The sequence below is a fragment of the Mirounga leonina genome, unplaced genomic scaffold (genome assembly GCF_011800145.1).
Source record: "Mirounga leonina isolate KUSES-001 unplaced genomic scaffold, KU_Mleo_1.0 Mir_151, whole genome shotgun sequence".
Lineage (NCBI taxonomy): Eukaryota > Metazoa > Chordata > Mammalia > Carnivora > Phocidae > Mirounga > Mirounga leonina.
The window spans coordinates 91,627,201-91,649,953 of NW_023270377.1; the positions used below are offsets into that span (position 1 = coordinate 91,627,201).

Consider the following 22,753-nt stretch of genomic DNA (forward strand, 5'->3'; position numbering starts at 1 on the left):
ACCATACAATGCTATTACAATACCATTGACTATTCCTTATGCTGTACCTTTCATCTCTGTGACTTACTCATCCCATAACTGGAAGCCTGTATCTCCTACCCGCCTTCACCTTTTTTTTTTGCCCATCCTCCCATTCTCCCTCCCCTTGGCAACTGCCAGTTTGTTCTTTGTATTTATGGGTCTATTTCTGCTTCTTTATTTGTTCATTTGTTTTGTTTTTTAGATTCCACATAGAAGTAAAATCATACGGTATTTGTCTTTATCTGACTTATTTCACTTAGCATAATACCCCTCTAGGTCCGCCCATGTAAAAATTATGAGTTTTTAATTTTTGTGGTTGGTTGATAATTTTCTTAGGAACATGATTTCATGCCGCTGATAGGTCACTCAACTTGCCTTTTTTTACATTACTTTAGACTGTACTTCTCAGGTAGTTCTGAAATCTGATCTTTCTTGGTAATAGTCTAAGGCACATGTCATTTCTGACAGAAAGCCAGTAGTATGATCTTATAATCAAAGTGCCAATTTTTAAAGAAGAAAATCAAGAACAGAAAAATTTTCCTTTGAAAATTACCTGTTCTTTTCATGAATAATAATAAATCAAGTGAGTTTATAATATGAATTCTAAAGAACTTTCAGAACTTTTTTAGGAAAAAATTGTGTTGGTTTTTTTCTTCATCTTTCAGAATCCTTTTCCTAAAAATTATCGTTACTAGTTAGGCTTTACATAAACTATTTTATTTAAAATGGGTGTTCAGGGCCACCTGGATGGCTCAGTCGGTTAAGCATCTGCCTTCAGCTCAGGTCGTGATCCCAGGGTCCTGGGATCAGCAGGGAGCCTGCTTCTCCCTCTGCCTGCTGCTTTCCCGGCTTGTGCTCTCGCTCTCTCTCTTTCTATCTCACAAATAAAGAAATAAAATCTTTAAAAAATAAAATGGGTGTTCATTGGCTCCATTGTGAAAACAAAGATTAAGGTAGCTGTCATACATTTATCTTTGAAGTTACTTGCTCTGGCAGTGCTGGCATTTCTGTAAAACAAGAATCTAAGGTGTGAGGTTATTGTTAAATCATAAATAACATTAGAAAGAAATTACTTGACAGTAAAAGATGAAAAGTAAGTATTTTTATAACTTGCTGTGGTCAGTTATACTCACATATTATTATTATACCATACTGCAAAACCCTTAAGCTCACATGGACTGTCTATAGTCTTAAGCATGAAGAATAATTTTCAGATATGACACTAGAATGAAAGTAATCATATAGTTATTTTCTAAAATTTTTTTGAGAGTAAAATCTTCTTTTTGTCTCTCCAAATGAGTTTTCTAAGGCATTTGACATTTTGTTGGTGGTGGTGGTTCTCTTTTTAGTGTTGTTTTTTGTAATTTCTGCCACATGTTAGTTGGGTTGGAACAAAATAGTCCAGTCATATATAAACTTAATATTTATACAAGCTCTTCTTGCTCTTCCTTAAGTCTACACATGCCAGTTTATTTTCAAGTGGTATTTTTATCTAAAATCTTTAATGGCTTCCTATTTCCAACCATGTGCAATATTAATTCTGCCTACTGATTCCCTCATCACAATGTTATTTCCCACTACTTTGCCATATATGTCTTCATACTGGGCAGTGACTTCTCTTCCTCTTATTTTAAAGGTCTTGCTTTTATTCGTTGAATCCTCATTCTTTGTCACTTAGCTTAAGCCCATGTCTTTGGTGATCCTCAGTCATTCATTTCTCTTTTCATTTCTTTGGGGTTCATAGATATATGTTCTTAGGAGGCTGGAAGTTTTTTGTTGTTTTTTTTTTAATTTAGTGTACATTTCGGTGATTATCTTGAAGTTATTATGTAAGGGTATTTTTCCATGTCATTTTAAATGCTAACTTGTAAAAGAAAACTGCTGTGTGAATTCAGTACTTTTCATATAGCATTTACTGTCATATTTACAGCTGTGTTCATGCTAGCTGAAGCCAGACGATATCCATGTTCTGTACTAATGATGATTTTACTGTGGTTTGAATAGCAACACATGCTGAGAACAAGTTGGATTACAGGTGGTACTTAATAGTTAAGAGGCATCCTGAACTTTTAAAAGCCTGTGCTATTCCAGCAGATTTATTGAATCCTATTTTTTGTCTATATAGAGGCAGCAGATCACAAACAATATAATAGTTCCCATGCAAGGAAAAATGTTTCCAGTTCTAGTAGTTATCAGATTAGATACCTATTTGATTCAAATTTCTATTAACAATGCTACATTATTAACTTTCATATGAACAAGATAGTTTTATAAAATTATCAACTGATAACTTTATTTAAATTATCATTCTTGGATTGCTATTTGCAGTATTTGGGTTAATTATGGGGCCTAATTGTCCTAAATCAACCTCAGACTTAACATGTTATATAATTGTGAGCAGACGTTATTCACCTTACTGGTAATAAAGTAAAGATACAGAAACAGATTAAATATAGAACTGGATCTGAGACTATAACTTTAATGTCAGCATTTGAGTTTAGCAAACTTTAATATTGTTATTTGAATTGTGTTATTTTTAATATTTGCTTTCATTTTCCTTTAAAATTCATTTTGATGTAAAGTTAAGGGCTAATATAGGCAGGAAGTACATTAGTGGTTGTTTGGACCAGGGGAAGAATGAGGGGATAAGAGAGTGATAGCTAAAGGGTACAGAATTTCTATTTATGATGATGAAAATGTTCTAAAATTGTGGTTGCAAAAATCTGTAAATATCTGTAAAAAAAACAGTGAATTTTACACTTTAAATGAGAAATTGTATGGTATGTGAATGCTATCTCAATAAATTGTCACCAAAATATAAATTTTTAAAATGAAAAAAAATAAATAAGGTTAAGGGCTATACACTATGGAAAGCAGTATGGAGGTTCCTCAAAAAGTTAAAAATAGAACTGTCCTATAATCCAGCAATCACACTACTAGGTATTTAACCAGAGAATACAAAAATACTATTCAAAGGGATACATGTGCCCCGATATTTATAGCAACATTATCTACAGTAGCCAAATTATGGAAACAGCCTAAGTGTCCATCAATTGATGAATGGATAAAGAAGATATAGTATAGGGGCGCCTGGGTGGCTCAGTCAGTTAAGCATCTGCCTTCAGCTCGGGTCATGATCCCAGAGTCTTGGGATTGAGCCCTGCATCGGGCTCCTGCTCAGTGGGAGCCTGCTTCTCCCTCTGCCTCTGTGCTCTCACCCTTCCTCTGTGCTCTCTTGATCTTGATCTTGCTCTATCTCAAGTATATAAATAAAATCTTAAAAAAAAAGATATAGTATATATGTATGTATATGTATATATATGTGATATATATATAAAATATGTATATTATATATATACATACATACACCCACCCAATGGAATATTACTCAGCCATAAAAAAGAATGAAATCTTGCCATTTGCAACAACATGGATGGAGCTAGAGAGTATTTTGCTAATCGAAATAAGTCAGAGAAAGACAAATATGATTTCACTCATTTGTGGAATTTAAGAAACAAACAAACAAGCAAAGGGAAGAAAAGAGGGGGGCAAACCAAGAAAACAGACTCTTACCTATAGAGAACAAACTGATGGTTACCAGAGGGGAGGTGGGTGAGGAAGATGAATGAAATAGGTGATGGGGGATTAAGGAGTACACTTGTGATGAGCATTGGGTGATGTATGGAAATGTTGAGTCACTATATTGTACACCTGAAACTAATAGTATACTATATGCTAACTAACTAGAATTTAAATTAAAAATTAAAAAAATAGAATATAAAAAAAATAGAATAAAGTTAAGGGCTTTAAGCATATGGATTCATACTACTTTTATATTTGTAGGTATTTAAGTAACATGATAAAACCAAATAAAGTGGTCCCTGACATTGTTTATACCATGAAAGAGAGCCCATGTAGTAGTTTGAGAACCAGTGGTCTGTGCCATATTGAGTAGTACTTAATTTTTTACCTAGTTTATTTTGAACTCATTATTGGAGTTTGGTGAAGACAAATGAGTTCACAAAATAAGTCATCTTAGAACTACTAGGATGATTTATTAAACCATTAATTTTTACAAACCACCTTTGGGCAGCTGGGTGTAATAATAGAGGGCCAGAGAGCCCAGAAATTTGGCTTCCCACTAACTAGCCATGTGACTTCATAAATTGTTTACCATATGCTGGTCTTCATTCTTTAAAGCTAAGAACCTTCTTTATTTATTTATTTTTTTAAGATTTTATTTGTTTATTTGGCAGACAGAGAGCAGGAGAGCGTCAGAGGGAGAGGGAGAAACAGGCCCCCCTCTGAGCAGGGAGCCCAATGTGGGGCTCGATCCCAGGACCCCGGGACCACGACCCGAGCCCAAGGCAGTCACCCAACCAACTGAGCCACCCAGGCGCCCCAAGAACCTTTTTTTTTTTTTTTTAAGATTTTATTTATTTATTTGAGACAGAGAGAATGAGAGAGACAGAGAGCACATGAGAGGGGGGAGGGTCAGAGGGAGAAGCAGGCTCCCCGCCGAATAGGGAGCCCGATGCGGGACTCGATCCCGGGACTCCAGGATCATGACCTGAGCCGAAAGCAGCCGCTTAACCAACTGAGCCACCCAGGCGCCCCCAAGAACCTTTTTTAATAAACATCTTCATTTCTACTTGCCTGAGAAATATAAAAGTCTTAGATTGAGTGTGATAGTACTGATTCACTGTAATAGAAGTTATTTGACCTATAAACCAAGTTGTGCCTACCTTAGATTTAGAATACAGGGTATCTGGGTAGCTCAGTCGGTTGAGTGTCTGCCTTCGGCTCAGGTCCTGATCCTAGGGTCTGAGGATTGAGTCCTGAGTTGGGCTCCCTTTTCCCTCTCTCTATCTTTCTCTGTCTCTCATGAATAAATAAATAAAATCTTAAAAAAAAAAAAAAAAAAAGAATTGGAATACAGAGGGGCGCCTGGGTGGCTCAGTGGGTTAAGCATCCACCTCTTGATCTCAGCTCAGGTCTCCATCTCAGGATCGTGAGTTCAAGCCCCATGCTGGACTCCACGCTGGGCATAAAGACTACATTTAAAAAAAGGGGGGGGGGTGCTCCTGGGTGGCTCAGTTGGTTAAGCGACTGCCTTCGGCTCAGGTCATGATCCTGGAGTCCAAGGATCAAGTCCCGCTTCTCCCTCTGACCCTCCCCCCTCCCATGTGCTCTCTCTCTCACTCTCTCATTCTCTCTCTCAAACAAATAAATAAAATCTTAAAAAAAAAAAAAGAATTGAATACAGATTTTTATTATCAAAGGTGGTTTGTTATTTTTAAAACAACTTACATAATTTATGCTTTCCAGATGCTATTTTGATTTAACTGGCAAATATGTGGTTTCTGGAGTTTGGGAGTTTTCAGTTCTTTGCCTCAATGAATTGTATATTTAATTTACATCATTGTTCCACTTTATGTTGGTGCATTACTTGAAAAAACTAGTGTGTAGCAACTTTATAGTCTATCCTTTTTTTTAAACTCATCTTTTATTACATCTTTCCCAAGATTTACAAATTATTCATTTTGAATATGGGTGGTTATGTAGATCTGTGGGGCACACTTCTCACTTAGTATGATTAAGATTCAACAAATTATTTTTAACAACCAGAAAGCTAACAAATTTGTTGCTGTTTTTTGCTATAAACTTTTAATACTCAAGTTTCTGGAAGTGTTAAAATTTTAATAGTTTTTGTTGATATTCTGTTGATATTAGAATATGTAAATATGCAAAAAAGAAAAGCTTAAAATAGTGTCTTTTTCACCATTATTGATTTGGGGGGGAGGGAGCAGAGGATAGATAGGAATAAAATGGGAATGGTTTTGAAAAATATGAGCTGATGACTATCTAAAATTGTAATTGTAGTCATGACCTAGCTTTCATCCAACTCCCAGGTTTATCCCTACTATGAACAGGTAACAATTAGCATATATTCATATATAGGATTTCTTAACATATTTTAGGCCTTTACTGTGACAGGATATTTGGTGGAAGCACTTTGAGGGGCTTAAGTATGTGGTACCTAAAATAATGTGAAATAAAAGGTAAAAACTACTCTTCATACAAAGGTTATGCTATTAACCTTCCATCATTATCTTGAATGTATTGAGCAGATTATATGAATAATGATGGGATACTCTTCAGTGACCTCTGTTAACTGGCGACATATATTTCTTTGATGAAAGACCATGGAAGGAAGCCCCCGCCCACACACACACACACACACCCCACATACACCCCTGGACTTTTATTACATGTGAAATATTATTTTTAAGAAACAAAAAAAATGTTTAAGAAACAATCTATAATTAAAATTCATTATAGTGACTGCCCTTCCTTTATTTTGCCAAGCTTTCCAGTGTCTAGCATAAATTTTATACTTATTGGGTTGCAGTGTACAGGCAAATAACAGCAACATTATTAATATTATTGCTTATAACAATAGCAGCAGTAATAATTAAATATTCCTATACATTAAGTATGAAGCTGCAAAATGCCATACTTGTACTTTGCCCTTGATCCTCAGAGTAGCACTATGAGATAATAGACTGTTTTTTTTATGTCTTCATTTTTACAGCTGAGGAAATTGAAATTTAAATACTAAGTGTAAGGTCTCTGACTCTAAGGCTCACATTCCTCCTATGTCATCCTATTTCTCTGAGATAGTCTAATGATAGTAGTTCAAAGCCCTCCATAATATAGCTCACTTAGAATACAACCTTACTGTTACTGAAATATATTCATGCCTGGGAAATGCTTTCGGTCTCAAAGTAATGCTTTTTGTCTAAACAGTATCTTTTCTCCAGTGTGTAGTTTATTCTGATACATAGTTGATTGATGATAGATAGATAGATAGATAGATAGCTGTTTTGTTTCCTGATGGTGATAATGACTTTTAGATACTTGCCCGAGTTGAAAACCAAAACTGGTGAAAAATAATAATTTTGGTTTTAAAAGTATAACTGATTATAAAGTAATAAAAATATTTTTATGTTGAGTCATAAGTTAATGCTAAAAACAGTTCCAAAGGAGAAATTAAAATTTTTTTTCTAGCTATCATTAATACTAGTGAACTTGTGTCCTCTACCATAAAGCAGTAGTTGGCTTCCTAAGGAGTCACTCCATTGTTAAAAAGCATGCTATTAAAATGGAAACAGCAGGGGTGGGGAGCGTTGGGGGTGGGGGGAGAAATGAAAGAGTTTGTGTTTGCAAAGATAGTTATTTTTCTTGAATAATTTCAATATGAAAAATATTTGATAGCTATAATTATAAACATGAACCCCAAAATTCACTAGGCAGATTTAATAACTGCATCTACTTTTACTTAACCTTTTGTCTTTTTTTCTTATCATCAACATTGCCACACAGTGCATCTTGCACATTCTTAGCACTCTTGTGAGTAGTAAAACAGAGTCAATCAACAAAGCAACCGTGTATGCAATTGATGTGGAAAATAAGTCCACAAATTCTGAATATAAAAAAAGAATTTATCGTTTACTAAGATTCTGGACTCAGGAAGGAAATGAAAGAGTTTGGCTGGATAACCGATGCTATTCCTTAACTCATCGGCCTTTTGTTACACACTTGTGCAAACAAAAATCCTCTCAGAATTGCTCTGTTGTCAGCAAGGGAGGAGATGTTGGGGCAGTCACAATATGGTTGTCCTTTAGGGTTAACTTTTTATAAAGTAGTGCTAATAATCATTCAGTTCTGCTGTAACATAACAGATGCTTTCCTAAAAATCATGTGCTGTGCAAAATTATGCAGTAATAACCTCAACGTTTATATGGAAAATGGATTAGTAGCACAATGGTCATCAGTGACATCATTTTTTAAAAATAACCTAATTTTTTTAAATATAGGTAGAATAGCTTGATACATGTTGAATGGTTGAGAAATACATAAATAATACTACAGTAAGTATCACATTTTTATTTTTTTATTGAAGTATAGTTGACACACCATGTCATGTTACATTAGTTTCAGGTGTACAGCATAGTAACTGGACAGCTCTGTGCTATGCTCACCACAAGTGTAGCTATCATCTCTTACCATACAGTACTATCACAATACCATTGACTATGTTCCCTGACTGTATATAGCTTTCATCTCCATGACTTACTCATTCTGTAACTGCAAGTCTGTACCTCCCACTCCCCTTCACCTATTCTGTCTGTCCTTCCATCCCTCTCCTGTCTGGCAACCATCAGTGTGCTCTGATATATTTATAGGTCTGTATTTATAGGTCTGATTTTGCCGTTTGTTCATTCGTTTTGGTTTTCTTTTAGATTCTACGTAGAAGAGAAATCATAACAAATCAAAACATGCTGTTTGGGCGTCTGGGTGGCTCAGTCGGTCATGATCCTGGGGTCCTGGTATCGAGCCCCGCATCGGGTGTCCTGCTTGGCAGGGAGTCTGCTTCTTCCTCTCCCTCTGACCCTCCCCCAACCCTGCTCATGCTCTCGTTCTGTCTCTCTCAAATAAATAAAAATCTTAAAAACATACTGTTTCCTTGTGGAAATGGGTGGCAGAGAGTTACAGCTTGTAGATTATTGTGAAGTGGTGGAAGGAAGGCTGGCTGAAAGCTAAAGGAAAATTGTACCGCCAGATGTGGATAGGTATGGCATGTAACATAGATAGATGTTTGAGGTGTATGTGTTTTGAGTTCACCTGAGTACAGTTGTCTATATTGACCTGGTGTTTCTCACTGATGAAGTCTGGCGTAGGTAGGCATAAACTTCTCATTATGCTTAAATTGATACCTAATGTATCAATTGTGTTGGAATTCACATTTTCAAAACTGATGGTACTCTTAAGAGATAACCATATTTGCCCAGTGAGTAGGTAAAAACATGAGTCTTATCTGTTTACTGACTGCTAATGTGTGGGGGTGAGGAAAAGAAAGAAGTGGACAATTACTTCAGAGTTTCCGGTTTGAGATACTATGTGGAAATGACACTGTCAATCTGGACTAAATTCCCAGGATGGGCTGGGACTAAACACGACCCACTCTCTCTGGACCTGTGATGGGCTCACCTTCTCTTAGAGCACTTTGCCAGATATTGAATGGGAGTGGGGCTCTGTTAGCCATGAAGACAAGGAGAGTGGGTTTGAATAGGCAGCTAGCAGTATCACCTAAGCTTATCTGTGCTGAGTAAATTGGAGAGAAGTTCTAGCCTTTTGAGTTCATGAAGTTCCAAAGACTGAATGAAATAGGATATTTTACTCAAAGCCATTTTATTTTTCTGGCTGATAGTACTGTATTCCTCTCATTTTAAATCATCTCATGCTAAATGTCTTTAGGTGTTCATTTGGAATAGCTTGGCCTTAAAATTCCTTACTTCTCCTCCACTAGCTTCACTATTCATTTTAATAACTCACTCCTGGGGCTGTCACTTGGATTTCGGTCCTTGGAACTTAATTTTAAACTCCAGTGGCGATTCTCTCTAACCATAATTTCCAACTTTTTACCTGTCCCATGCCTCCTAATCTTCTATTGGACCTCATCAAGACTTCTGGTCTTTTTACCAGTCTCCCCTTTTTGTCCTACTTTTTCTGTCCTCGTCTGACCTTATGCAAGCCAGTTCCATTCCCAGAACTACCCACACTGCATCCTTACCCACTGTTCTTTTGCCCTGTGAATGTGAACGCCCCATAGACTCCTGATCCCATAATCTAACAACGAGGTTAAGGAGTATATTGTGTATTTGTGGCACAACAGTTGATTTTTATTCTAAGCCGGGCCTAGTGGAATGTATTCTACTTTATAATGAAAATAGAGGTTTATAGGCTGCCCCCTGTTTTCATTGTTTCACTGAACTCTTCAGTATCTCATTCCTCTTCATCCCTTGATTTCTAACTACAATTATAATTAGAAAAGAAAAATTTGGAAAACACTATGACTTGTATTGCTTAATATATCATCAGCCTTGTATTATGATTAAAAACAACACATGAACAGCAACATATAAATTCTGATGGATTCTGTTACTTATTTAAATGAAGCAAAAATCCTTACTTATAGATGTTTTTAGCTTACTTTAGAAATTTGAGGACCAGCAAAGCATGAGTAATTCAAATGAATATTTACTAATACATTCACTTTGGAAAGGTAGCAGCTTAGTTAGTGAGTCAGCTAACCACCCTTTCTGCTAGGGTCTTTGGTTTGGAAAATAGCATGCTTAGAAATATGTCCATGAGAAAAAGGCCATTTCTAATCCTCAGTTAATTTTCATTTTGTCTTAGTTCTTATTTGTGAAATGCTTGCGATTATCTTTAGAGGAGTGCCTAAGGACTGTTTGTTTATTCTCAAGGTATTTCCATTTTGAATAGTGCTACCCTAAGAGACTGGACATTTAAAACATGTGAACTCCTACGCAACAAAGTGGCAGAAATAACGGTATTTATATGTTAATTCCATGAGTCCCTACATTTAAGTCTATTCCCTCTGGCCATATACCAGGTGGAAAAAAGCAAGGACTCCACTATTAAAAATATCAAATCAGATAGTTCCAGCTGGGGTTTCCCAATCATTTAAAAGGCAAAATATGAGGTCACTTTTAATATCTTAAGTGGATAACTATCTTAGCATTTACTTTAGATATTAAATCTGAGGTGCTTAGCTTTGCCTTACTAACTAGATTATACCGCTAGCAGTTTGTAGCTTTTGAGTGTATTCCTTAAGAGCAACATTGGCACTTAATATAGGGTCAGTTGTTTTCCCCACTTATCTTTCCTAGGAATATCCAATTCATCAATATACAAATCTGAAAAGTTGACTCACTAATTGGATTTAAGTGCCACAGGACTCTTCGACACATTATTTTAATCAGTTTGTTGGAAAGATCAATTTTCTCATGGTTGAATGCATATAAAAATGAAGCAACTAAATGAGTTACATAGGAAGGTTGGCACATCTCATTCCCTAGAGATCTTTAAGAAGAGGTTCTTAATTGTGTGTCCAAAATGGTTTGTGGTCTTTAAATGAAATTTGTCTGGAAGCAGGAAGATGGGATACCTATCCAGGCCTGTGTTTCTGGATCTCCATCTTACGTTGACATTAACTTTCTAATATTTAGTAGCTGGTGTTTGAGTTAAGAGAAGAAGTCATCTCTTTTTTCTTTTTAAAATTATTTTTTATTTAGTGCCATTTTAAAGTAATGAACACAGTAATCTTGTGTTAGTTATGGTTGAGTTGTTTTTTTTTTTTTAAGATTTTATTTATTTATTCATGAGAGACAGAGAGAGAGAGAAGCAGAGGGAGAAGCAGGCTCCCAAGTAGCAGGGAGCCCGATGCGGGACTCAATCCCAGGACCCTGGGATCATGACCTGAGCCGAAGGCCGACACTTAACCATCTGAGCCACCCAGGCGCCCTATGGTTGAGTTTTGTAAAGACAAATATTTTTTAAAGGCAGCCCTAGAGGCCTTTTTTGTATTGACTGCTGTTAAGGAGTACAGTGAATGTAAACAGTGTTTAAAGTTTCAAGCTAGAAGAAAAAAAAAGAAAGAAGGAGCAGCAAGTTTAAGGTCCAAGTGGTTAAGTGATCTGTAATATTTCCTTCAGTGGTCTTCGTTCCATTTTTTTCTAATTTAAAAATTTGGAGAAAAAAAATGAAGTTTCAAGCTAAAGTTATAGTGACTACTATAAAGGACTACAGTTAATTTGAATACCAGTTGTTAAAGTTAAAAATTATATTTTTATATAAAGACCGCAGAATGAGGATGAAATTTAAAACATAAGCACATATGAGAAAATGTTAATGCTGACACTTCTACTCTTACAGATCTTTGTATCAGCCAGGTTCTGCACTGCTTTGTGTGTGTGTATGTGTGTGTGTGTGTGTGTGTGTGTGAGAAAGAAGGGCAAGAGAGAATCTAATAAGATTGGACAAGATGTCATTGCTCCCAAATAAGGAATTACTAGGAAGACTCATAAAGTATGAATCTGCATTCACTATTGCTAATTATGAACCTTACCCTGATTTTATGTTTGTCTAAGGGTAATACTTACGCTTAGGATTACATGTATATAATTTTAAAATAAATAAAATATGGGTGCCTAGGTGGCTCAGTCGGTTAAGTGGCTGCCTTTGGCTCAGGTCATGATCTCAGGGTCCTAGGATTGAGCCCTGCATCAGGCTCCCTGCTCAGCAGGCAGTCTCCCCCTGCTTGTACACGTGCTCTCCCTCTCTCTCTCTCTCTTTCTCTCAAATAAATAAAATCTGAAAAAAATAAAATAAAATATATACACATTGGGGTACATACCCTCCAATTTTTTTTTACTGATAGAGTATATCAAATTATCAGAAATGTTTGGAGACAGTCAACCTATAGTTGATATATTAATTAATCTATCTGTATTAATTCTATATGTAAGGTTAATCTCTATATTAACCCTATAGCTGATATATTATTCTCTCCTTTTTGAAACATGTTGCTTCCTTGCATCTCTAATGCCACTCTCTTGATTTTTCTTTTTTGGGGGGGGGTCTCCTTTTATCCCCCACACAGAATTCCGTCATGGTCTTCGGCATTTCTGACAAGTAGTAAACAATAGGTATAAATGAGATTGGCCCCTCAAAAAATAATTTATGTGACAAAACCAAGAGGTAATTCCAGATAAGTTGTTTTAAGATTGTTTTAGGCAGTGCTAATTTTGAAACGCATTTAGAGTCCCTACAACCTTTCCCTGAAAGTCACTTTGAAGAGGACAGTATTCATTTGAATGGGCAAATTCTGCTGTGTTTGATATTAAATCAAGCCTAATATTTCATAGTCAGATTTTGTATATCTTTTTTAAATCCCTTTACAATGCATAATACATACTGGAGGATTCCATTGTGTATGTAATAAGTACAAATAAACTTTCACTTATTTCAGAGTCCTTTTTTAGGATCAGATGATCGCTTTGAACTCAAGCATTTTTTTTTTAATTTTACGTTTTTAAACTTACGATTGTATTATTAGTCAGCTATTGCAAAAAAACTGTGTAACAAACCATCTTAAATTCTGCAGTATGGTAAGACTACTCAAAGCCATCTGCAGATTCAGTGCAATCCCTTTCAAAAATCCCAATGGCATTTTTTGCAGAAATAGAAAAATCCATCTTAAGATTCATGTGGACTCTCAAGGGGCCCAGAACAGCCAAAACGGTTTTGGAAAAAAAAAAAAACAAATTTAGAGGACTTGCACTCCCTGATTTCAAAACTTCCTATAAAACTATAGTAACCAAAAGTATGTGATACTAACATAAGAATAGACATATAGGGTGCCTGGGTGGCTCAGTTGGTTAGGCAACTGCCTTCGGCTCAGGTCATGATCCTGGAGTCCCGGGATCGAGTCCCGCATCAGGCTCCCTGCTCAGCAGGGAGTCTCCTCCCTCTGACCCTCCCCCCCGTCATGTGCTCGCTCGCTCTCTCTCTCTCAAATAAATAAATAAAATCTTAAAAAAAAAAAAAAGAAAATAGACATATAAACCAGTGGAATAGAAGAGAGAGCATATAAGCAAACCCTGGCTTAAATGGCCAACGGAATTTTGACAAGGGTACCAAGACCTTTCAATGGGGAAAGGATGGTCTTCTCAACAAATGGTGCTGGGAAAACCAGATATCCATATGCCAAAGACCTTACCGTACACCATATATAAAATTAACTGAAAATGGATCGATTACCGGGACGCCTGGGTGGCTCAGTCAGTTAAGCATCTGCCTTTGGCTCAGGTCATGATCCCAGGGTCCTGGGATTGAATCCCGCATTGGGCTTCTTGCTCAGCAGGGAGCCTGCTTCCTCTGCCTGCTACTCCCCCTGCTTGTGCTCTCTCTGTCTTTCTCTCTCTCTCTGGCAAATAAATAAATAAAATCTTTTTTTAAAAAACGGATCAATTACCTAAATATAAGAGCTGAAACTATAAAACTCTTAGAAGAAAACATAGGCCAGAAGCTTTATGACATTGGATTTAGCAGTGATTTCTTAGATACAACACCAAAAGTAGAAGTGACGAAAGTAAATCTAGATTAATTTGACTTCATTGAAACTAACACATTTTATGCATCAAAGGGCACTATCAAGAGTGAAAAGACAATCCACAGAATGGGAGAAAATATTTGCAAATCATATATCTGATAAAGGATTAATATCTAGAATATATAAAAACTCTGATAACTTATAACAATAACAACCCAATTCCAAAATGCGCAAGGGACTTGAATAGACGTTCCTCCAAAGAAAATACATAGATGGCCAATAAGCATGTGAAAAGATGCCCAACATCACTAGTCATTTGGGAAATGCAAACCAAAACCACAATGAGATATCACTTCATATCCATTGGGATGACTATTACCCCCCCCCCAAAAAAGGAAAAATAATGAGTGTTAGTGATGTAGCGAAATTGGAACCCTCATGCATTGCTGGTGGGAAATGTAAAATGGTACTGCTGCTCTAGAAAACAATATGGCAGTTCCTCAAAAAGTTAAACATAAAATTATCATATGATCCAACAATTCCACTTCTAGATAGATACCCAAAAGAATTGAAAGTGGGAACTCAAACAGATATTTGTTATGCTATTGTTCAAAGCAGCATTTTTCACAATAACCTAAAACAACCCAAATGTCCATCAACAGATGAATGTATAAACAAAGTGTATTATGTACATATAATGAAATATTATTCAGCCTTAAAAAGGAATGAAGTTTTGATACAAGCTATAATATAGATGAACCTTGAAAACTTTATGCCAGGTGAGATAAGTCAAACACAAAAGGACAAATATTACAGTTCCACATACTTGAGGTACCTAGAGTAATTAAGTTCATAGAGACAGAAAGTAGAATAGAGGTTACCAGGAGCTGAGGTGGGGGTGGGAGGAAGTTGGAATGAGTGCAGAGTTAATTGTTTAATGAGTTCAGAGTTTCTGGCATAATGAAAAAGTTCTAGAAATGGATAGTGGTGGTGGTTGCACAAAATTGTGAATGCCACTGAATTACACATCTAACAGTGGTTAAAATGGTAAGTTGTATGTATTGTATACTTTACCAATAGTAAAAATTCAGCAGCATACAACAATAAACCTTGATTTCTTGCTCATACATCTGTGGGTCAGCTAGAATTCAGCTCATCTAGGCTTGTTTTGAAGCTGTGGTTTGTGTCCTGGTCTGCTCCTTGTGTTTCTCAGCTTCCTTGGACCAACAGCTACTTGAGACATCATCTTATGGAGAAAAGCAGAAATGCTGAAGGGCAAGTTCAGCTGCACAAGCACATTTCAAGCCTTTACTGGCATCACATCCACTGATATGTCATTGATAAAGCAAGTCATACGGCCAAAGCCAAGAGGCAAAAAGTTACCTTCTGTCTACCTTGAATCTATGGCAAAAGTGTGGATGAATACTACTACAATACGGGAGCAAAGACTTGAGAGTAAGAATTCAGTGCACCATAGAGATAAGCTAAGACCTTAAAAAAAAATTTTGGCAACATTGAAGAATAAGGCATTACTCATTAGTACATTATCTGAGGCTATGAAGTTTTAGCTAGATATTAGATAATGGCTCTAGTGCAGGAGACTTATGAATGTAAGAAATAAGCATATTTTTGGGTTTCTTTTAAAGTTGATACCAGACATATAGAGCTTTAGACAGTGTAGTAAAGTGAAATGAAAATTTTTCTTCCTTTCTTCACCACTTTTCACCTCTTACCCTCATTTTGATCCTTTTCCAACCCTGAGCAAATGTTCATCGAAATGGATTGTGGTGTTCTCTTGGGTAAAATAAGCATTGTTGGATTTTTGAAATCTTGTCAAATGGCACCGCAACTACTAAGGATCCAGTTCCTCATCAGAATAAATAGAACTTTTCCTGTGAAAGTTAAATCTTCTTTTTCTTTCCTCTTTTTTTTTTTCTTTTGTTTTTTTTAGATTCTTGTCATTCATTTTGTAGGATTCTGGGTTGGGACTTTAGCCATGAAAGGCCAATATAAAAGTTAATGGGGGCTTATGACATAGCAGATAAACAGGGAGTCCAGAACAGATTTTCTTGATGCATGTTTGCCCTTTCTATTATGCCAGCTGTGTCAGAAACTCCACTGTCTCCCAGTTACCACTTTTGCATTTTTCTTCCTTCTTCTCTTTTCACCTCACTTCTGCAGTTCCAATTATCACCTGAGAGTTTTAATTGGTAGTTTTACATTGATAATTTTGGCCAGTTGAGCTGCCATGATGCTGACATCACTCTCCAAAACTGAAAGTTAAATATTTATCCTTTTCCACAAATATATTATGATATATTCTGTCAGTACAATAATATACATAAAACTGGTACATTTTGTATGGGAACCACCATTTTGGATTATACCCTTTCTCCCTTGGTTATGTCCTAGAAATCAAAAAATAATCAATTGGTGAGCTTAATAAGCTACTTAATAAATTTTGTATTTCAGAATATGAGTGTCTTATGTTCAAAATTCAAGTTTGTTATAAAATTCAACTGCCTAGGTGACCCATTTAGTGTATATTGAGCTTCATGTAGACATTCTTAAATGGGATTGCACAATCCTGTAGGCTGTCTGCCATAAATTCACTGACAGTGTGTACTCAGAAACTATAGGTGTGGAGAGCTTAATTGCAGCAACTAATATCCTTTTATTACTTGAAATCTTTTCAGTTGACCTTCTTCTATTATTTAATTCCATTACATACCAGTAATTGCATTTATTGAAGCCCATGCTTCTCCTTATAGGAGGAAATGCTGATCTTTGTAAATTTCAACTATAGGAAGGGAAATGTTCTTTAATAAATAATTGAAAGACTTTTTTCTACTCTTCACAATTCAGTGCTGGTCCTGTTGCCATTTATGTTCAGATTATTTTATGAATGGTAACTAAATTATGGCATCTAGAAAATCATCTCTTCAAGAAATCTCACTAGGTGTGCTATGTAATAGCTTATTGTAAGTAGGTTAAATAGACTGGCTCTATCTCAGGTGGCTTACTGTATTAAAAAAGAGTTTAATATTTCGGCTTTACTGTTGAAACACCAAATGAATTCTGACATCTCTGATGAGATGATTAAAGTTGGGAATTTTTTCTTTTGACAGCATTAACAAAGAGAGCATCGTAGATGTAGAAGGTGTAGTGAGAAAAGTGAATCAGAAAATTGGAAGCTGTACACAGCAAGACGTAGAGTTACATGTTCAAAAGGTAACTTTTTTCAAAATATAAATTTGGGTACAGAAATAGATTTGAGTGGTTCTCATAACCATTCATATCAAATCTATATGTTCTTAGAGTTGATATAAAATATTGAGATTTATAAATCGATTACCGAATCAATTAGCTTTTGTCCTATAACAAACCACCCCAATACTTAAAACATTTATTTGCTCATGATTCTGTGTATGGGGCCTACTGATATTTCTGGGACATTTCTCCCTGTGGCCTCTGTTCGTCCAGCGGGCTAGCCCAGGCTTGCTGACATGGTACCAGAAGGGTTCCCAGCAGCAAGAGAGGGAAGCCCTAGTGTGCAAACACTTTTCAAGCTTCTCCTTGTGTCACGTTTGCTAAATATATCATTGGTCAAAGCAAGTCACATGAAATAACTTAATTAGATTTAAGGGATAGAGAAAGAGATTCCACCTCTTGATGGGAAGAGGGAACATCATTGAAAAAAGACATGTATATAGGAGGCTGAGGAATTATTAGAGCCATTTTTTGCAAACAAACAATATACCATAGTCACATAGGGAAAAATAGAAGACACATCTAAAAAGCTTTGTTTGCTATTATGAATGTATTTTGCTATGAACTTTCTTATGACAGTATACCTCTAAAGGTTGATTAATTATACTAATTTTTAATGGTTATATTTCCTTATAGTCATTATATTACTGATACTTTACAGAGAAATCAAAAGAGACAAAACTGTGTTGGTCTTACATTCCAGCAATAACTTCCTTTCATAAAAGATTTTTCCCACGTCTATTTCCTCCTCAGAAATAAAAACTATAAGTGCTCGTTATCATTGACTTTTAAAATACTATAAGTGAACTCACACATATTTAGTACTTTTGAAATAACCCTGCAGTTTTGAACCTGCAGTTCTCAGGTTCAGGCCTAGTTTGTATCTACCATATGCATCATTAAATTTCTCTTAAAGTAGCCACTTCCTGCCCTTACCCTGTATGTGTATTTGCTTGTGTGTGAGCATATATAAGATAGAGCAGTCAGGCAGATTGACAGATTGCAGAAAGATGGACTCATACCACTCATTTGAGAGTAAGGTCGTATTTAACTGGACTCATCATGGGAACTCCTCAAGACTTAGAAAATCTTGTGTTTTTTACTGACCTAACTTGCCAGATTACTTTTTTTTCTTTGTGTGAGTTTCATTTCAAACCCACCACACCAAGAAGTGTGTAACCTATAAAGGCAGACCAACCTAAGCGTATGCTGACCAAGTAAAACAACCCCCATCTTCCAAGTAACATATCTTTTTCAATACTTCAATAAATAAAATTTTAGTGAGTAGAGCAAATGTATTCTAAAATATTCTAATTATCTAGCATTCAATACAACCCTAATAAATATAAATGATAAATATAAAGCCTAAAGAGCTTACAAATTTTGCCTTAATGGAAATAATTATGAACTATCTCACAAAGTATAAAGTGTTATATCTTAAAAAGGGTCTTATAGTAAGCAGTGACTCTTATCAGTTATTTATTTATTCAGCCAGCAGTTACTGAGTACATACTTTGAGCCAGTACTGTGTGAAGTTGAGGATGCTCACAACCTAATGAAGTGAATTTCTACTAGTTATAAAAATAGAAGAGGGAGCTGTTCCATTCTACAACTTTGCATTGGAAATCAAGTTTCTATTAACTCATCGAAGGGAAACACTATACTTGAGCATAGAAGGTGGTGACAATTCTATTTTCCTATCAGAAGGACTGGAGTATCCTTCTGACACTTTTTCTTAAAGAGTCTGAACTGAACGCTAAATATGATCTACCAACTGGAAGAATGTAATTTCCTTTCCTGAATTAACTAAATAAGGTCTGTTTCCCTTTCGTGCTTTAACAGGTTTTTCAGGCATAGTTGGGAGTAACTAATAGGGTAACATGTTTTAAGAGTAGCCAAAAACCCTAGCTCATTTTTTATGACCTAACTGCATTTTAGCACTAAAATGTGCAATTAATGTGAGTGAATTCAACAAATAAAAAGGAATTTTAACACCATAGAGGAGTACCTTCTATGGCAGCTCCAAACCAGAAGAGTAGCAGGAAATGAGATATAACATGTTTGATGAAAGATGGCAAAGAAGGGATATTTAGAAAAAGAATGAGAAAAGGGAGTTGATGGACAGCAGAGTTGGGGTGACTTTGGTCCTAGCAGTAGAAATGGCCAAATGCTGTGAACAGTGATAATAACACATTTGTTTAATGGCCCTTTCAAAAGAGCAAAGTGTTTTCATATTCATTACTCCATTTGATTCTTACTTCAGACCTTATTTTACAGAGTAGAATATTGAAGCTCTGAGGTTAAATGATTTGCCTAACAACAGCTTTTATGTGACAAAGCAAGGCCGTAAGCTCAGACCCCTTGACCCCAGTTAGTACTTATTTGTCACACTGGTATGCACATTAGAGTTTACAAAGTATTTGTATATATATTCTCTCATTTGACTTCCAACAACCTAGGGAAATAGGCAAGAAATACTATGATTCCCATTTTATAAGTGAAAAAACATGTACATCTTTGATTTTAGCAAGTAGTTTCAGTTAAGATATATGCAAACATAGCTTCATATTTATGTCAACTGTAGATTTTTTTTAAGTAAAAGATAACAGGTTTTGTGTGCTTCATGATATTTTTGGTAATCTCTCACTTTCAGATTTATGTGATCAGTTTGGCTGAACCCCGTCTGCCCCTGCAGCTGGATGATGCTATCCGGCCTGAGGTGGAAGGAGAAGAGGTTAAAATTACATTTTTGAAATATTTTGCTTCCTCTGTATGTTTAATTTATAGAACATTGAAAACATGATGTCCTAGGTACCTGTGAAGTGATTTGAGCTTCATTTTTTATCTAAATTTACTCTCACATTAACAGTTCTCCAACTTTTTGGTCCCAGGATCCCTTTACACTCTTAAAAATAATTTCCCCCATAAACTTTTGTTTTTGTATATCTTTATAAATATTTATAATATTAGAAATCAGAATAGGAAATTCTTAGTATGTATTAATAAAAGTAACAGTAATATAGGTATATTATGTGTTTATATATATTAATCCTATATGAATGATAAAAGTAACATTTTTGAAAACTGTTTTCTTTTTTTTTTTAAGATTTTATTTATTTATTTGACAGAGAGAGACACAGCGAGAGAGGGAATACAAGTGGGGTTGTGGGAGAGGGAGAAGCAGGCTTCCTGCCAAGCAGGGAGCCCGATGCGGGGCTCAATCCCAGGACCCTGGGATCATGACCTGAGCCGAAGGCAGACACTTAATGACTGAGCCACCCAGGCGCCCCTTGAAAAATATTTCCAAAAACAAAAAATAATTTAGTGTCAAGAGTGACATTGTCTTACATATCTACAAATCTTTGTAATGTCTGCCTTAATGGACAACAATTAGATTCTCATACCTGCCTCTGCGTTCATTCTGTTGTGGTAGCACACATCATGAAGCCTTGGGAAAACTCAGTACAGAGTGAAAATTTGTCACTGTGAAAAATAGGTTTGACTTCATGGACTCCCTGAAAGTGTCTTCGGGACCTTCAGTGGTGCCTAGAACATACTTTGAGAACCACTACTCTGTCAGCTTTTATCTAGTCCTTTAGTCTTTAGCAGGTAAAATCCAGGAATCAATGCAGGTGCAAGTGATTAATTCTTCTCATGTCCCAGTAATGAGGCCAGGCTTTGGTGGGGTGGGAGATGGAAAGAAAGCATTAACCTCTGTTCATTTGCATTTCTCTTCTTTCCATCTCTCTTTTAACAATAGCTTCTCTCTGGCCCTGCTTCTTGTTTCTTGGATCCCTGATTTGGGGGTGTAATATTAACACACATAAGCACACCTTTCTCACTTAGAAGTAAACATGGCTTCTTAAAAGTGTTTTTGTGTTCTTAAAAAAATTAGTAAAATCTGTTTTTTCATCTTTTTTTAGGAAGGAAGAGCAACTGTTAACCAGGATACAAGATTAGACAACAGAGTCATTGATCTTAGGGTATGCCTCATTTATTTATTAAGTGACGTGACTGTGCCGAAATCAAGGTGGGCAGGGATACCACACCTGTCTCAGACTTATAGAACTAATTGGCATTTGCCTGTACGTACAACAATACAAGAAATAATTTACCTTTCTGACTGACCCTTCCCCTAAATATAATTGCAGGCAACAAGGACGGTCAAGTAATAATTCACAGGGTATTGACTTGCTTTGTTTTAAAATGACAAAGGAACATGAAGCCAATAAATGGGCTTGCTGCCAGGTGATACCTGTTTTGGACAAGTTAATAAGTAAAAACATAACCATTAATATCACTACAAAATTGTGAAAGAAATTGTATGACATTCTAGAATGTGGACCAGGTGGAGATTAGTAATTAATGCCTCAATCCTTTGAATTTGATCTGAGCACAGAATTAATAATAAAGAAGTAGTTGGCCCTGGTGGTTTATTTAGTAATCTCATAGGTCTTCTATTTCCCTTTCTGGTTTGGTTGCAAGTGAAAGAGTTCAGTGGTTTCACCATTGTAGTAAAACCAATGTCATCTTTCTTTCTTAATGTTTTGACCACATCTTCCTCCTCAAATATTCTACCTAAAGCTTAAATCCTTTGTCACCTTAAGAGTTCTTTACAACTTTTCTGCAGTCATATGGGTCTACCTTTATTATACACTCGTATGTCTCCCCTGATTATTTGCTTTTTTGTCCCTTTTCCTTTTCCATTTTAATTTGTAGTCTATAGAAAAGGCTATAAAAATAATCAGTAGTCCTCTTGATACTGCCTAGAAACCTCAGATGTTTCATAATTTTGGCCACAGTAGGTAGACATCATACTCTTTTTTTTCCATGCTATTTATTCACAGAAATTATTGGTTGTGCCTGTAGAATTTGGCCCCAAAGTATTTTTCTTTGGCATCTTTTTTTTTTTTTTTTTTTAATTTAAATTCATTGCTACCGTTGAAAAGTGAGGATTTACACATTAAATCTAGATGGCTTTTCTTAAAAAGTTGGAGGTGAATCTGGCAATACTGTGGCATGGCAACATTAGCTAGCACTCTAGATGAGGCATTATGTCCTCTGCTATGCCCTGCACCACCCAGGAAGTATCATTCATTTATTCCATTTATGTTATTTGTCTGGCCCTTATAAGCGTTCACATTTTTTTTTTTAAGATTTATTTGAGAGAGAAAGAGAGAGTGCACACACGCACGCGTGCGCACACACACACACATACACACAAGTGGGATAGGGGGCAAAGGGGAGAGGGAGAGAGAGAGAGTCTTAAGCAGACTCCCCGCTGAGTGCTGAGCTTGGAGCCTGATGCTTGATCTCATGACCCTGAGATCATGATGGGAGTGGAAATCAAGAGTCTGACACTTAATGTCCGGACTGAGCCACCCAGGCGCCCCTAGGCATTCACATTTTTTTTTTTTAAGATTTTATTTATTTATTTGAGAGAGAGGATGAGAGGAGAGAGAGAGCACGTGAGAGGGGGGA

General features: G+C 36.0%; 1 protein-coding gene across 1 annotated transcript in view; it reads left to right on the forward strand.

The window, feature by feature from the left end:
- The window catches only part of DARS1 (aspartyl-tRNA synthetase 1), a 57,555-nt gene that overhangs the window by 19,964 nt on the left and 14,838 nt on the right, over positions 1-22,753 (forward strand). The window contains exons 5-7 of the mRNA XM_035008130.1: positions 17,131-17,233; positions 19,926-20,006; positions 21,196-21,255. Of these exons, the coding sequence (XP_034864021.1) occupies positions 17,131-17,233; positions 19,926-20,006; positions 21,196-21,255 (244 nt within the window). The remainder of the gene's footprint in view (positions 1-17,130; positions 17,234-19,925; positions 20,007-21,195; positions 21,256-22,753) is intronic.